The sequence below is a fragment of the Pyrgilauda ruficollis genome, unplaced genomic scaffold, assembly GCF_017590135.1.
Source record: "Pyrgilauda ruficollis isolate IOZ18807 unplaced genomic scaffold, ASM1759013v1 scaffold125, whole genome shotgun sequence".
NCBI classification, from domain to species: Eukaryota; Metazoa; Chordata; class Aves; order Passeriformes; family Passeridae; genus Pyrgilauda; species Pyrgilauda ruficollis.
The window spans coordinates 1,336,675-1,352,179 of NW_024510877.1; the positions used below are offsets into that span (position 1 = coordinate 1,336,675).

Here is a 15,505-nt window from a genome sequence, read left to right on the forward strand (position 1 = left end):
TTCCCACAGAATTTGGGTTGCAAGGGGTTCAACGCTCAGCTCACTGCACCATCCACTGGCCTGGTGGCCAAATTAACTAGGAACTTCAGAGCACACTGTTAGTAAATTCCCAGTGCTTCCAGAGGGAAAACAGAAGGAAAATAAACCATGGAGTTATGATTTGTGTTAAGTTTTTCCCTCAGAATTTGGGGTGGAAGGTGCCTAAAGCTCAGTTCCTTCCATTAGCCTTGTTACCTAATTAACAGGAATTTCAGGACACATCGTTGGGAGCAAATTCTCAGTGCTTCCAGAGGGAAAACAGAAGGAAAAGAAGCCAGGAACATATGATTTGTGCTGTTTGATTTAAGTTTTTCCCACAGAATTTGGGTTGCAAGGGGTTTCAAGGTCAGCTCGCTGCACCTTCCGCTGGCTTTTAATGGCCTGGCTGCTAAATTAACCAGGAATTTCAGGGAACACTGTAGGGAGCAAATTCCCAGTGCTTCCAGAGGGAAAAGACAAGGAAAACAAAGCAGGGAGTTGTGATTTGTGTTGTTTGACTCCAGTTTTTCCCACAGAATTTGGGTTGGAAGGCATTTAAAGCACCTTCCATTGGACAGTATCTTTAATGGCTGATTGACAAATTAACCAGGAATTTTAGAGCACAATGTAGGGAGCAAACTCCCAGTGCTTCCAGAGGGAAAAGAGAAGGAAAACAAGCCAGGGAGTTATGATTTGTATTGTTTGACTGCAGTTTTTCCCAGAGGATTTGGGTTGGAAGGGGATTAAAGCTCAGCTTGGTGCACCTTGCACTGGCCTGGCTGCCAAATGAACCAGGAATTTCAGGGCACACGTGGATCAGAGCCATTCCCAGCACTCAGGAAACACTGGGAGATAATCCCAAATTCCCAGGACATGCAACTGAATCCTAGGTCTCCTCCAGCTCCCACACACTGCACAGCCTGAGCTGCTTCCCAGGAATTCCAATTTCACAAACAAAGGAATTTGTTTTTTAAACCTTCTCCTCTGGAGGGCTGTGGTTGTGAGCTGCACACACAGCTGGAAAACTCAGTGGGAATATCCATGATATTCCAATTCCTCCCAATCCCCCCGAGTGCATTGCAACAGCAAAATGAGACAGAGTCCTAAAAATAAACCTTATTTAACACGTTTTTTAAATTCCCTGCTAGGATATGGAAAAGCCTCTGGAGGCATGGCAACAACTCTGCCATCCCACACGGATTCATTCAGGAATTCAGAGGATGATCCATGAGGGATTTCTGTAAAAATTCCCTGTTTCCCAGGGAACCCAAGGGGCAGGGAAGGGCTGTACCTGCAGGCTGGTGACGGTGAAGTTGGCGATGAGCCGGATCACCTCGGGGTAGTTCTCCACCTTCACCAGTTCTCCCAGTTGGTAATTGCTTTTCAACCGGGCCAGCAGCCGGCAGAACTCGTGGTAGTTGTTGGGGTCTGACAAACTCTGAGGGGACAAGAAGAGGAGGGGGACTCAGGAGCAGCTCTGCTGTCCCCTGTCAGAGGCTCAGACCATCACGGCATCCGAGACAGCTCCGAGAACAAGCCCAAGCTCCCAACAAATCCCACTCTGCCCATGAAACTAGGTCAGCAATTGCCACATTTCCTGGTTTTTGGTCATTTCCAGGGATGCTTCCAGTCCTTAAATACCCTTCCAACAGAGAATTGTTCCTACAGGAGCAGCTCTGCTGCTCCCTGCCAGAGGCTCGGATAATCACGGAATTGGAGAGAGCTCCAGTAACGAGCCCAAGCTCTCAACAAATCCCACTCTGCCCAGCCAGCAATAGCCACATTTCCTGGTTTTTGGGCACTTCCAGGGACAGCTCCAGCCCTTAAATGCTCTTCCAGTGGAGAAATTTTTCCTCATGTCCACCATGAACCTTCCTTGGAGGCGGAATGGCGGGAAAAGGGAAGAGCAGGACAACGCTGTGCTTTGCCAGGTGTTCAAGGGGGACGTGAAAAAGGATTTTTTCCATGAAATTTTTTCCATGAAATCCATGAAAAGGATTTTTTTGGGATGAAATGTGCTGGAGAGAACGCAGAGCCTCAGTTTCCCCCTGGAATACTCACCTGGGGGTTTTCCAGTATCCGTTTCACTCCATCCACCAGGTGAGATAAGAACTTTGCCCTCTCGGCATTGTTGAAGAGGGAGCGGCGCACAGAGGCGATCTGCACCAAGCAGGACAAAACCTGCCAGGACACAGAAAAATGGGAATAAACACAAAAACAGGGATAAAAACAAGGAAATAAAGAAATATTCCCCTCATGACATGAGCAGGGATTGAGGTTTGGTGCTCCTTTAGGGACCAAACATCTCCTTTGTCTCTGCAGAGGAGAAAAATCACAGCACCCAAACCAACAGCTCCATCCCAAAAATCACAGAATTACGGAATTCCTGAGGTTGGAAAAACCCTCCAAGGTCAGAGTCCAACCTTTGATCCCCACCTTTGATCCCCAGAGCTCTGAGTGCCATCTCCAGGCTTTCCCTGGACAGCTCCAGGGATGGACATCCCAATGGAATAATTTCAGATTTCCATTCAAAAAAAGGATTCTCACACCTCAAATCTCTCCTGAATATTTAAGGGTTGAAATTCAGGATTAGCCACTAACTCCCCACCAGAATAAGTGGAGTCTCCATGGAAAAATTCCTTCCCAAGGCCCTTCCCTCTCAGCCTTGTTTTCACTCAGCCTCTTCACTTGTTTTTTAATTATGGGAAATATGTATCAGAAGAACATCTGAAAGACATTTTTATATTATTTTTCCAGAAGAAATAATCCATCTTTTAGCTCAGTTGTGCTTTTGGCTCTTTCATCCCAATGGGACATGGCCTCATTTGGAAGGTTGGAAGGAGAAATTCCATTCCTGGGGGTGTTCCCAGGTTTGCTCCCCTATGCCTGGTGTGGTTTTAGGACTTGGTTTGGGAATAACAGGAGTTGCTCTCCCAAGGGGATGAGCAAACAGGAGATTCCAAGCTATGTGAGGAGAAAGGAGGTGGGAATTTCAGCAAAAAAGTGCTTTTAGGGAAAATCCAACCTCGATGATGCTTCAACACTCTCAGCAGCATTTGGACACTTCAGTACAACCTGGGGCACCTGAATCCCCAGGAAATCTCCCACAGGAATCCGAAAATAATGGAAAATAAACCCTGGACTTACCAGAGGAGAAAATGAAGGAGGGATGGAATGATAAAGATCAAAAAACAACTGAAGGGTCGAAGAATCCAAGAATGCTGCAAGAGAAAAGAGGATTTTACCTCCATTTACAGCTTCCCACAGGTCTAATCCTTATTTTACCACTCGTGGCACATGGATTTGTCACAGCAAAGCACCACAATCCCAGGAAAAATTCTCCCAGGATTTTGTATTTTTAAGGCAAATGCCTTTCCTAGAAATTGAGTCACCCACTGGCGCTTGGAACTGGGAGAAAATGACAGGAAGGTATTTTAAGAACACAATCTGTGCCTGTCAAATGCCTGCTGGGAACAGCAGGATGTGGGAAAAAGGTGCCAAGTTATTCCCCAGGTTTTTTTTAAATCTTTTTTTCCTGGTTTTTGGAATGAGAGGTGAAAGACTGGAAGGGAAAAGGGGATTTAAAAGCAACATAAAATCCCCCAAAAACGAATCAGGAGGGTTGAGGGCTGAGTTTAACCTCTGGCTTTACACGCTGGGGGTTTGTTTCTGAACAAGCAAAGGACTGGAGCATTTTCCAGGTGGGATCACCTGATCTCCAACTGGTTGGGATCTGCACAGTGCAAAGATCATCCGAGGACTCGTCCGTGGAGGTGCCGATGAAATCGAAGTTCAGGCAGTTGTGGGTGAGCTTGAGGAGCTGCATCAGCAGCCCGTGCTGGCTCTCATCGTTCAGGTTCAGGTTCTTCCCAGAAGCCTGTGGGAAACATGGAATTAAGGCAGGGAAAAGGAAAAAAAAAATAAATTAAATCCAGGTGGCGGCTGAATTGAGGCGGGATTTTGTTTGAGGCAGGATGGGGCTTTGTGGAACGAGCAACAGGTGTGTTTTTATAGGTGATGAGGCACAAATGAAATAAATAAAAAGAAATAAATTAAAAAAATATATATAAATAAATAAAATAAATATATTCCAGCATAAATAAAATCCCAGAGTTTTTCCAGGGATAAGAGGAAGCATTCCCATTTCCCTCCCTGAACTGCACAGGGATGAGGACTGAGGGATCCAGGAGATCACGGAATTCTCAATAATGTTAAACACAAAACCCTTTTCTGTCTGACAGGAATCCTGTGCTCCCCCTCCCGCAGGAATGAGGAAAACTGGGATAAAATCTGGGATAAAACTGGGACCAGGATTTATTTGTCACAGATATTTAAAACAGAAACCCAAATTTTCCTATCTTTCCTGATGTTTTAAGCCAGGGAACTTTAATCCCAGGCTCAGGAATTTCTTTGTAACTGGAATTGTAGAGAAGAATTTGATTTCTGGATATTTCTTAAATAAAATCTATTTAATATGTATTACTTAAATAAAATCGCTTTATTAATATTGATTTCTTTAGGAAGAAAAGCTTTGTTAATTAATAATTTTTTTCCTTGATAAACAAAAGAGAAGCTTAACCCCAGGCTCAGGATCCAGGGATTTATTTGCAGCTGGAATTGTAGAGAAGAGTTTGATTTCTCTATTTTCTACTTATTATTTAATTAAAATCTATTGAATATTTCTTATTTAAATAAAGTCTGCTAAACATACATTAATTAAATAAAACCTATTTATTAATATTGATTTCTTCAGAAAGAAAAACCTCCTTAATCAATCCATTTTTTCCTTGTAGAACAACCCCAAAACCAGAATTTTTTTAGGACACAAATACTCATTCTAGGAAGAAGTTTCATCCCAACATCCCACTTCCCAAAAAAAGCTTCCCAAACTTTCCTTACCTGTTTCAGTAAACTGCAGGACAGGGTGAAAATGTCAAATAAAGAGGAATCCCGGAAGGAAGAGGCGATTTTCCTGTGCTTGGTCAGGGGGTGGGTGGTGTCTGCCTGCAGGGGAGAGATCCGGCCTCAGAGCTCCTGGGAGCACAGCAGGAAAAGCAGGAAAAGCAGCAGGAATCCCAGGAAATCGAGGTTTCCCTCCCCAAAACCAGCGGGATGCAATTCCCCAGCTTTTCCAAGGAAAAATTCACATTCCGGTCACCAAAGCTGGGCTGGGTTTATTCCTAATTTATTCCTTGAATCTTTGCCCAAATATTTGCTCAAACTTTATTCCTTCAATCTTTGCCCATAAAAAAAAAGGTTTGTTTTTTTTTTTTTATTTTAGGAATGGGAACTCCAAAGGGTTCAATCCCTCCTGGGCACACAGGGATGAAGACCAGGAATTAAAATTCCAGATGGAGAAGGGAACTGGAAGGAGTTATCCAGCTTGGATTTTGCTGTTTTGTGGGATAAATTCTAGTCCTGGATGTGACACTGGATCCCAGAGCTGGGGAACAGCAAAACTCAGATTTTTTTTCCCCATTAAAAGGGGAAAAATGAGGAAAATTTCCCATTTTTGCCATCGATCCCAGCCAAATTCCACCTGCCTGGGATGGGCACTGGATTATCCCAATGGGATGCAGAATTCCTGCATAAATACCCACTTGGAAATGTTTACATTTTACTATTTAAATGTAATTAAATTTAATAAACATTGAATTAAAATGATATAATTGAATTTTCAATTAAAAATTGAAATTTAATAAAGTTAACTATCAATTTCCAAACCCCTCCTCCAGTATCTGAGGAAGCAGGACAGCTCCAACTTTGGATTTTAAACCTGAGTTTTCCCACCAATTCCACGAAGGACCCCAAAACTCCCATCCTTTACATTGTAGAAGGAAAAGCCCCAACAGATCCTGAATTTTTCAGGTGCTTTAATGCCCAAATTATTCCTCAGCTCAGACTGTTGGCATTTCAGGGAGTTTAGGAAAATGAACATTAATTTAATTCTCATTTCAAGCCCTTTGTGGGGATGGAAAATCCCCTTTATTTCTGGCCTTGGGAAAATGGGATTTCTTCACCCCAGTGAATTGGACTTTAAAACAGTGAATTCAGCTTAAATCACTAAACTTTGCTTAAATTGGTGAACTTGGCTTAAATCAGTAAATTTGGATTAAATCAATGAATTTCCAGTTCTGACACCAATTTAATCCCTCCAGGATTTCTCTGGATTAAGCAAGATCCCAGGGAAATCTGAAGTTAGTTACTTAATGAGACAAAAAAATAAAAAAATTTTTCCACCTGTTTTTTTTTAAGGAAAATCAGAGACTTTTCCACACATCATAACCCTCAGGACTGCAGCAAAATCCGCCTGCCTGAGGGAAAACCATGGAAAAAAATAGGGAAAAACCATGGAAAAACCATGGAAATTGGGATAGCAGTAGGTAAAGGTGCTTATTCCAGTTTCCAGCAGTAATTCCAGAGGGAATTCCAGAGGAATTCCAGAGCACAGCCCTGGAGGGATCTGAAATCCTCTGGAAAAGCTGGGCCAGGATTGGGCCTGGGAAAGGGACACAACCTGAGAATCCAGCAGGGTTTCTGGGAATTTTATCCCAGAAATTCATTAAGAGTTTCATCCTGGATGAAAGGGATGCTTTATACATGGGCACAGTGTGGAAATTTGGGGTTTTTTCTCCCTGGTCTAGAAGGAGGGGCTGAAAATCAGAGACTTTTCCACTCATCATAACCCTCAGGACTGCAGCAAAATCCGCCTGCCTGAGGGAAAACCATGGAAAAAAATAGGGAAAAACCATGGAAAAACCATGAAAATTGGGATAGCAGTAGGTAAAGGTGCTTATTCCAGTTTCCAGCAGTAATTCCAGAGGGAATTCCAGAGGAATTCCAGAGCACAGCCCTGGAGGGATCTGAAATCCTCTGGAAAAGCTGGGCCAGGATTGGGCCTGGCCAGGGGCCGGGAAAGGGACACAACCTGAGAATCCAACAGGGTTTCTGGGAATTTTATCCCAGAAATTCATTAAGAGTTTCATCCTGGATGAAAGGGATGCTTTATACATGGGCACAGTGTGGAAATTTTGGTTTTTGTCCCTGGTCAGTATGAGGGGCTGACAGCAGAAAGTTCTCCCACTCATCCTCACTAAATAATTCCTTTTCCTTGTTTTATTTTTTCTTTTTTTTTTTTCGGGCCAGGATCGGGCCTGGCCAGGGGCTGGGAAAGGGACACAACCTGAGAATCCAGCAGGGTTTCTGGGAATTTTATCCCAGAAATTCATTAAGAGTTTCATCCTGGATGAAAGGGATGCTTTATACATGGGCACAGTGTGGAAATTTTGGTTTTTGTCCCTGGTCAGTATGAGGGGCTGACAGCAGAAAGTTCTCCCACTCATCCTCACTAAATAATTCCTTTTCCTTGTTTTATTTTTTCTTTTTTTTTTTTCTCTTCTCATTCCAGAAAACCACACCAAAACATGGGAAAAGATGGAAGATGCCAATGAAACAAAACAATTCCTTCAGACAGGAGCTCTCAGCATCTCACCACAAACAGAGAATGAAAAAACAACACCAAAAAAACCCCAACAAACACAAAAATCCTCCCTGAAACACCTCCCAGACAGCGAAATTCCCAAAAAAACCCAAAAAAACTCCCAGAAAAGGCAGGACACAACAATATGAATGAGAAAATTGGACACTTACTTCACTGAGGAAGGCTGTAGCACTTACTTGATTAATTTCATTCGTTAGTTGGGACAGGATTGTCACTCCTATGATGCAGTGCTCTACACTGTCCTGGGGAGGCAAAGGCACAGCTTTTTTTTGGAAAAATTCCTTTTTTTTTTTTGCTTTTTCCTTGGAAAAATTCTTGACTAGAAAAGCTTAATCCTTATTCAAAAAAAGAAAAAAAAAAAAAAAGGGAGATTTTGGGATGTCGATTTGAGTCAATGAATGCAGGAAGTTGAAAGAAATATCAGGAATATCCACAGGGTGGATTTGAGGTTGGAAAAGCTGGGTCCTAAAGGTTGGAGGATCCAGAAATAATTCCCTGCTCCCTAAATTTTTAAGGAGCTAAAGATGAAATGTGATCCCCGTGGATAGGAAAGGAAAACCAAAGCAAAAAATTCCTTGATTTTCTACCCATCCACGGAGTGGATTTTTCTACAGGGTGGAAAAGATGGATCCTAAAGGTTGGAGCATCCAGAAACAAATCCCTGCTCCTGAAAACAATTCTGTGCCTGCAGAAACAATTCCCTGCTCCCAGAATTTTTAAGGAGCTCTTCACCCTCAGAAGCCCCTGCTGAAAACCACCAATGTGGAAAAGCCCCAGCTCCTTCACACCACCTGCAAGCTCCTTTTTGGTGGATTTTGGTGAATCCTGGGAATTCTGAGGAGGCAATCTGAGCTGCAGGAACCTGGAGCAAAGCTGGGAGCACCCAGGAAAAATTCCCTGCTCCCAGGAACAATTCCCTGACTTTTAAGGAGCTGCTTCCCCTCGGAATCCCCTGCTGAATACACCGCTACAGAAGAGCCCAGACTCTTCAATGCCATCTACAAACTCCTGGATTTGGGCAAATCCTGGGAATTCTGAGGAGGCAATCTGACCTGCAGGAACACAGAGCAGAGCTGGGAGCATCCATGAACAATTCCCTGCTCTCTGAAACAATTCCCTGAATTTTTAAGGAGCTCTTCACCCTCAGAAGCCCCTGCTGAAAACCACCAATGTGGAAAAGCCCCAGCTCCTTCACACCACCTGCAAGCTCCTTTTTGGTGGATTTTGGTGAATCCTGGGAATTCTGAGGAGGGAATCTGACCTTTGAGGACCTGCTACAGAGCATCCAGGAATGATTCCCTGCTCCCCAAATTTTTAAGGAGCTCTTCACCCTCAGAAGTCCCAACTGAAAACCACCGACATGGAAAAGCTCCAACTCCTTCAGGCCACCTGCAAGCTCCTGGATTTTGGTGAATCCTGGGAATTCTGAAGAGGGAATCTGACCTGCAGGAACCTGGAGCAGAGCTGGGAGCACCCAGGAACAAATCCCTGCTCTCTGAAACAATTCCCTGAATTTTTAAGGAGCTCTTCACCCTCAGAAGCCCCTGCTGAAAACCACCAATGTGGAAAAGCCCCAGCTCCTTCACACCACCTGCAAGCTCCTTTTTGGTGGATTTTGGTGAATCCTGGGAATTCTGAGGAGGCAATCTGAGCTGCAGGAACCTGGAGCAAAGCTGGGAGCACCCAGGAACAATTCCCTGCTCCCAGGAACAATTCCCTGACTTTTAAGGAGCTGCTTCCCCTCGGAATCCCCTGCTGAATACACTGCTACAGAAGAGCCCAGACTCTTCAATGCCATCTACAAACTCCTGGATTTGGGCAAATCCTGGGAATTCTGAGGAGGGAATCTGACCTGCAGGAAGCGGGTGACGTCGTTGATGACGTTCCTGAAGACGTACTCGTCCTTCTGGCAGTCGAACCAGCCCAGCTTGGTGATCCTGGCGTAGAGCTGGATCAGCGCCTGCGTCACGAACGTCGCCAGCTTCGGCCTCGTGGCCAGGTAGTTCAGCACATAATTCCCTGGAAAAGAGGGAGAAGATGGAGCTGGAGGCAAAATCCAGCCCTGTGGGAACGGCCCGAAGGAAAAGGAGCTTTGGGGAGGTTGGTCTGGGTGGGGGAGGTTGGAAGAAATGTCAGGAATAACAGAGAAATGTTGGGGTTTTATTTGGGAGTTTAAGATGCTGGGAAAGGGCTGGATTTAGCCCTAGAACACACTTGGAAAATTGTTGGATTTAGCCGTGGAATAAACCTAGGAAAAGGCTGGATTTAGCCCTGGAATGGACCTGGGAGGGGCTGGATTTAGCCCTGGAATAAAACTGGGAAAGGGTTGGACTTAGCCCTGGGAAAGGGTTGGACTTAGCCCTGGAATAAACGTGGGAAAGGGCTGGATTTAGCTCTGGAACACACTTGGCAAAAAGCTGGACTTAGTCCTGGAAAAGGGTTGGATTTAGCCCTGGACTTAACCTAGGAAAGGATTGGATTTAGCCCTGGAAAAGGGTTGGACTTAGCCCTGGAATAAACCTGGGAAAGGGTTGGATTTAGCCCTGGAAAAGGGTTGGACTTAGCTCTGGAATAAACCTGGGAAAGGGTGAAATTCCCACCCTCAAACCTCCTTAGAATGCTCCATCAGCTCCAAAACTCTGGGAATTCTGTGGGTTGGAAAAGCCCTCCAAGTGACTGAGTCCAACCCCAAGGATTCTTTGGAACAATCCCAAGGGTTTTTTGAGAAATTCCCAAGGATTTTTGGACAATCCCAAGGATTTTTGGACAATCCCAAGGAGTATTTTGGACAATCCCAAGAGTATTTTGGACAATCCCAAGAGTATTTTGGACAATCCCAAGAGTATTTTGGACAATCCCAAGAGTATTTTGGACAATCCCAAGAGTATTTTGGACAATCCCAAGAGTATTTTGGACAATCCCAAGAGTATTTTGGACAATCCCAAGAGTATTTTGGACAATCCCAAGAGAATTTTGGACAATCCCAAGAGCATTTTGGACAATCCCAAAGGTATTTTGGACAATCCCAAAGGTATTTTGGACAATCCCAAAGGTATTTTGGACAATCCCAAAGGTATTTTGGACAATCCCAAAGGTATTTTGGACAATCCCAAAGGTATTTTGGACAATCCCAAAGGTATTTTGGACAATCCCAAAGGTATTTTGGGATAATCCCAAGGATTTTTGGACAATCCCAAGGGTATTTTGGACAATCCCAAGGGTATTTTGGGATAATCCCAAGGATTTTTGGACCAATCCCAAGGGTATTTTGGTGAACCCCAAGGATTTTTTGGACAATGCCAAGGATTTTTGGTCAATCCCAAGGATTTTTGGTCAGTCCCAAGGGTATTTTGGGATAATCCCAAGGGTTTCTGGGCCAATCCAAGGCTACTCACGGATGTCAATGCGCTGCTCCAGCGGCAGGGGGTTGTTTGTGCGTGACACCAGTTTGGTAAGGCAGGTGGCCGCCAGCAACTGGGAGTAGGAGGACTGGAAAAAAAAGGGAAAAAATTCCCAAAAAAACAACAAAAGGAATTTTAATTCATGGAGAAGAAACAGGTTTGAAGCAAATTCCAGCCTGGGAATTGAAGGGAAGCAGCTCCCACCTTGGAAGGACGGGGATGAAATTCAAAAATTCCCACAAATTCCAACTATCCTGGGATAAATCCCCGAGGTTTTACAGGAATTTACAGGAATTTTTGCAGAAACTTTAAAAGAATTTTTCGGGAATTCTGCAGGAATTTACGAGAATTTTTCAGGAATTCACAGGAATTTTGCAGTAATTTGCAGGAATATACAGGAATTTTGCAGTAATTTTACAGGAATTCACAGGAATTTTGCAGGAATTCTGCAGGAATTGAGAGTTCCTCTGCAGGAATTTACAGGAATTTTTCAGGAATTCTGCAGAAATTCCCAGGAATTTCTGGGATGTGGAATTCCATTATTTGGGGGAATTTGGGATGTACTCATGCTGCCTCTCTTGAGGAGCAGCTGGCACTCGTCATTTATCAATCCATGGGAATTCCAGGATGGAAAAAGACATGGTAGAATTCCTTTATCTAAGCACAGAATTCCATGATTTTGGGGAATTTGGGGATGTGGAGTTCCACAATTCTGGGGAATTTTCGGGATGTGTAATCCCATGATTTTGGGAAATGTTTCAGGAATTTGGGATGCACTCAGGCTGCCTCTCTCGAGGAGCAGCTGGCACTTGGAGCTCTTGGTAAACCCCACCAGGGCATGGAATCCCATGATTTTGGGGAATGTTTGGGATGTGGAATTCCTTGATTTTGGGAAATTTGGATGTGGAATTCCATGATTTTGGGGAATTTGGGGATACACTCACACTGCCTCTCTCCAGGAGCAGCTGGCACTTGCTCAGGCAGTCGGGGCTGTTGGTGAACCCCACCAAGGCATGGAATTCCATGACTTTGGGGAAATTTTGGGATGTGGAATTCCACAATTTTGGGCAATTTGGGGATGTGGAATCCCATTATTTTGGGGATTTTTTGGGAATTCTGGGCAATGTTGGGATGTACTCACACTGCCTCTCTCGGGGAGCAGCTCAGGCAGTCGGGGCTGTTGGTGAACTCCACAAGGGCATGGAATCCCATGATTTTGGGGGAATTTGGGGATGTGGAATTCCATGATTTTGGGGGCTGTTTGGGATGTGGAATTCCATGATGTTGGGGATTTTTAGGGAATGTTTTGGGAACATTTAGGATGTACCCATGCTACCTCTCTCGAGGAGCAGCTGGCACTTGCTCAGGCCGTCGGGGCTGTTGGTGAACTCCAGCAAGGCATGGAATTCCGTGATTTAGGGGATTTTTGGGGAATGTATGGGAATATTTGGGACTGTTGGGATGTACTCACGCTGCCTCTCTCGAGGAGCAGCTGGCACTTGCTCAGGCAGTCGGGGCTGTTGGTGAACTCCACCAGGGCCTTCTCGGCCTGCAGGCGCGTGCCCGTGTCCGTGGTCTCATAGAGCTGCTTGCACAGGTTCTCCAGCTGGGCCAGGCTCTGCCCGGGGCAGGAAACACAGCAAACCATGGAAAACCGGGGAAAAACGGGAAAAAGGGGATTCAGGGACACTGCAGGGACAGCAGGGACTCCTCAGTGCTGGCAGCAGGGAGCTCGAGTTTGTGCGCACACGCGGGGCTCACCAGGAATTGCCCTTCCCTTTTCCGTTCCTCTTTCCCTTTTCCTTTCCTCTTTCCCTTTTCCTTTCCTCTTTCCCTTTTCCCTTCCCTTTCCTTTCCTTTTCCCTTTCCTTCCCCCTTTTCCTTTTCCTCTTCCCTCTCCCTTCCCCCTTCTTCACTGAATTTAAAGAATTCCCTGCACGGGAATTCCTCTCATTTCCGCCTTTTCCATTTTCCACCTCCTCTCATTTTCACCTTTTCCACCAGGAATTCTGCAGGAATTTTGCAGGAAATTCTGCAGGATTTTTGCAAGAATTTTACAGGAATTCTGCAGGGATATACAGGAATTTACAGGAATTCTGCAGGAATTGTACAGAAATGTTGCAGGAAATTTGGCATGAATTTACAGAGATTTTGTAGGATCTTTACATGAATTTTACAGGAATTTTGCAGGAATTCCCAGGAATTCCAGGAGAAACCCCAGGACCAGGCTTTCCCTGCAATCCCTTCCCACTTCCAAGGAAACAATTCCCAGGGATTCCTGCCCACTGGCAAGGACAGAGCTCCCTCTCACATTAACTCCCCCACAGCCTGGAAAACAAGGACACAATTCCCAAAAAACAACCACAGCACAGGAACAACCCTGGAATTGTGTGGGAAAAAAAAAATCCCAGATTTCTCCAGGAATAAATCCAGCAGGATTTCAACCCCAGGGTTGGAGTCCCTGTCCTGCCAATTCCTGATTTTGTTTTTTCCCAAAGGATTCCTCAGGAGGGATTCGTGGGATGGGGGAATTTAAGGAGCAGCTCCCAGGGAAAGCTGAAATCCCTCAAAATTTGGGGGTTTTCATCCATCATTTCCATCAAATTCCCAGAATTTCAGGAGGTTTTATCCATCATTTCCACAAAATTCCATAATTTTTGGAGTTTTAATCCATAATTTCCATCAAACTTCCATAATTTCAGGAGTTTCCATCCATCATTCCCATAATTTCAGGAGTTTTCATCCATAATTTCCATAATTTTGGGGGTTTTCATCCATAATTTCCATCAAATTTCAATTTCAGTAGTTTTTATCCATAATTTCAATAACTTCCATAATTTTGGGAGTTTTTATCCATAATTTCCATCAAATTTCCATAATTTTGGGAGTTTTCATCCATAATTTCCATAATTTTTGGAGTTTTTATCCATAATTCCCATTATTTCCATAATTTTGGGAATTTTTGTCCATAATTTCCAGTTTTCATCCATAATTTCCAAAAAATTCCCTAATTTTTGGAGGTTTTATCAATCATTTCCATTATTTCCATAATTTTGGGAATTTTTGTCCATAATTTCCAGAGTTTTCATCCATAATTTCAAAAAAATTCCACAATTTTTGGAGGTTTTACCAATCATTTCCATTATTTCCATTTGGAGAGGGATTTCCCCTGGAAAAGTGGGGATGGAAATGGGATTTTGGGCAGGAATTCCTGCCTGGGACGGAATTCCCAGAGATCTGAGGATCCCTGGAAGCTCCCAAATATTCCAGCTTGGGATAACAGAAGGATTTCTGCCCAAAATCCCAATCCCTCTTCCCACCACTCCAAACCCTCCTGGAGCTGCTCTGAGTTCCCAAATCCCTTCTCAGCCTGGAGGGAAAAATTCCAGGGGAAAAATTCCAGAGCCTGAAGGGGCTCCAGGAGAGTTGGAGAGGGATTGGGATGAAATTCCAGGCATCTCTCCCTGGAAAAGGGAAATTAAATGGGATTTTGGGCAGGAATTCCTGCCTGGGACGGAATTCCCAGAAAACTGCAGATCCCTGGAAATTCCAAAATATTCCAGCTTGGGATAACAGAAAGATTTCTGCCCAAAATCCCAATCCCAGCCCCTTTTCCCACCACTCCAAATGCTCCCAAGGGAATTCCTGGAATTGCTCTGAGTTCCCAAATCCCTTCTCCAGCCTGGAGGGGAAAATTCCAGAGCCTGAAGGGGCTCCAGGAGAGCTGGAGAGGGATTGGGATGGAGGACAGGGATGGATTTCCCTGGAAAAAGGGAATTAAACTGGATTTTGGGCAGGAATTCCCAGAGATCTGAGGATCCCTGGAAGCTCCCAAATATTCCAGCTTGGGATAACAGAAGGATTTCTGCCCAAAATCCCAATCCCTCTTCCCACCACTCCAAACCCTCCTGGAGCTGCTCTGAGTTCCCAAATCCCTTCTCCAGCCTGGAACATCTCCCAAAGTTCTGCTGTTGAACTTTAACCCCGCTGAGCTCAGCGTTCCCAACCCCTCCAGCTCCAACTTTTCCGACTTCCACCTCCCTCAATCCCAGATTTACCACGGAAAACTCGGATTTGGAGCAGAATTCCGAGCAAAATCCAGATTTTCCCATGAAAATCCTGGTTAATAATGCAGCAATTCCTCTTTTCCCTTGGGATCAGAATTCCCAGGAATGTTCCCAGCTCTCTGCTGAGTTAATGAACTGCTCGGGATTGATTTATTCCCAAAGTTCCAAGGATAATAAATAACTCCTGGGAATTCTGCTTTATTCCAAAAAAACCTCAGGGAAAATCGTCCAAGCTGCGCCTGGCTTTGGGTTTTGCTGCCTCTGGGGGTCTGGGGTCAATTTTAGGGTCAAACCCCAGTTAGAGTCCCACAAACCGGTCAATTTTAGGATGTTTGGGTCCCTTTCAGAGGTTTTGGGGTCAATTTCAGAGGTTTTGAGTCACTCTTAGGGGGTTTAGGGTCCTCTCAGAGGTTTTGGGGTTGATTTCAGAGGGTCTGGGAAACTCTCAGGGGATTTGGGGTCCCTTCAAGAGATTTTCCAGAGGTTTTGGGTTCCCTCATTGGGAGTTTCAGCCCACT

The 15,505-nt window shown here is 44.6% G+C and overlaps 1 protein-coding gene across 3 annotated transcripts in view; it reads right to left on the reverse strand.

The window, feature by feature from the left end:
- Window positions 1-12,723, reverse strand: part of XPO7 (exportin 7) — a 40,588-nt gene extending 27,865 nt beyond the window's left edge. The window contains exons 1-9 of one of the 3 annotated variants that reach the window (XM_041490622.1): window positions 12,392-12,723; window positions 10,915-11,008; window positions 9,372-9,538; window positions 7,669-7,761; window positions 4,918-5,022; window positions 3,730-3,895; window positions 3,166-3,239; window positions 2,080-2,199; window positions 1,310-1,456 (exon numbers count right to left, since the gene is read on the reverse strand). In XM_041490622.1, the coding sequence (XP_041346556.1) occupies window positions 1,310-1,456; window positions 2,080-2,199; window positions 3,166-3,239; window positions 3,730-3,895; window positions 4,918-5,022; window positions 7,669-7,761; window positions 9,372-9,538; window positions 10,915-11,008; window positions 12,392-12,568 (1,143 nt within the window). In that variant the 5' untranslated portion in view covers window positions 12,569-12,723. The remainder of the gene's footprint in view (window positions 1-1,309; window positions 1,457-2,079; window positions 2,200-3,165; window positions 3,240-3,729; window positions 3,896-4,917; window positions 5,023-7,668; window positions 7,762-9,371; window positions 9,539-10,914; window positions 11,009-12,391) is intronic. The other 2 variants (XM_041490623.1, XM_041490621.1) reach the window with 2 other exon arrangements.
- Window positions 12,724-15,505: the final 2,782 nt, after the last annotated feature.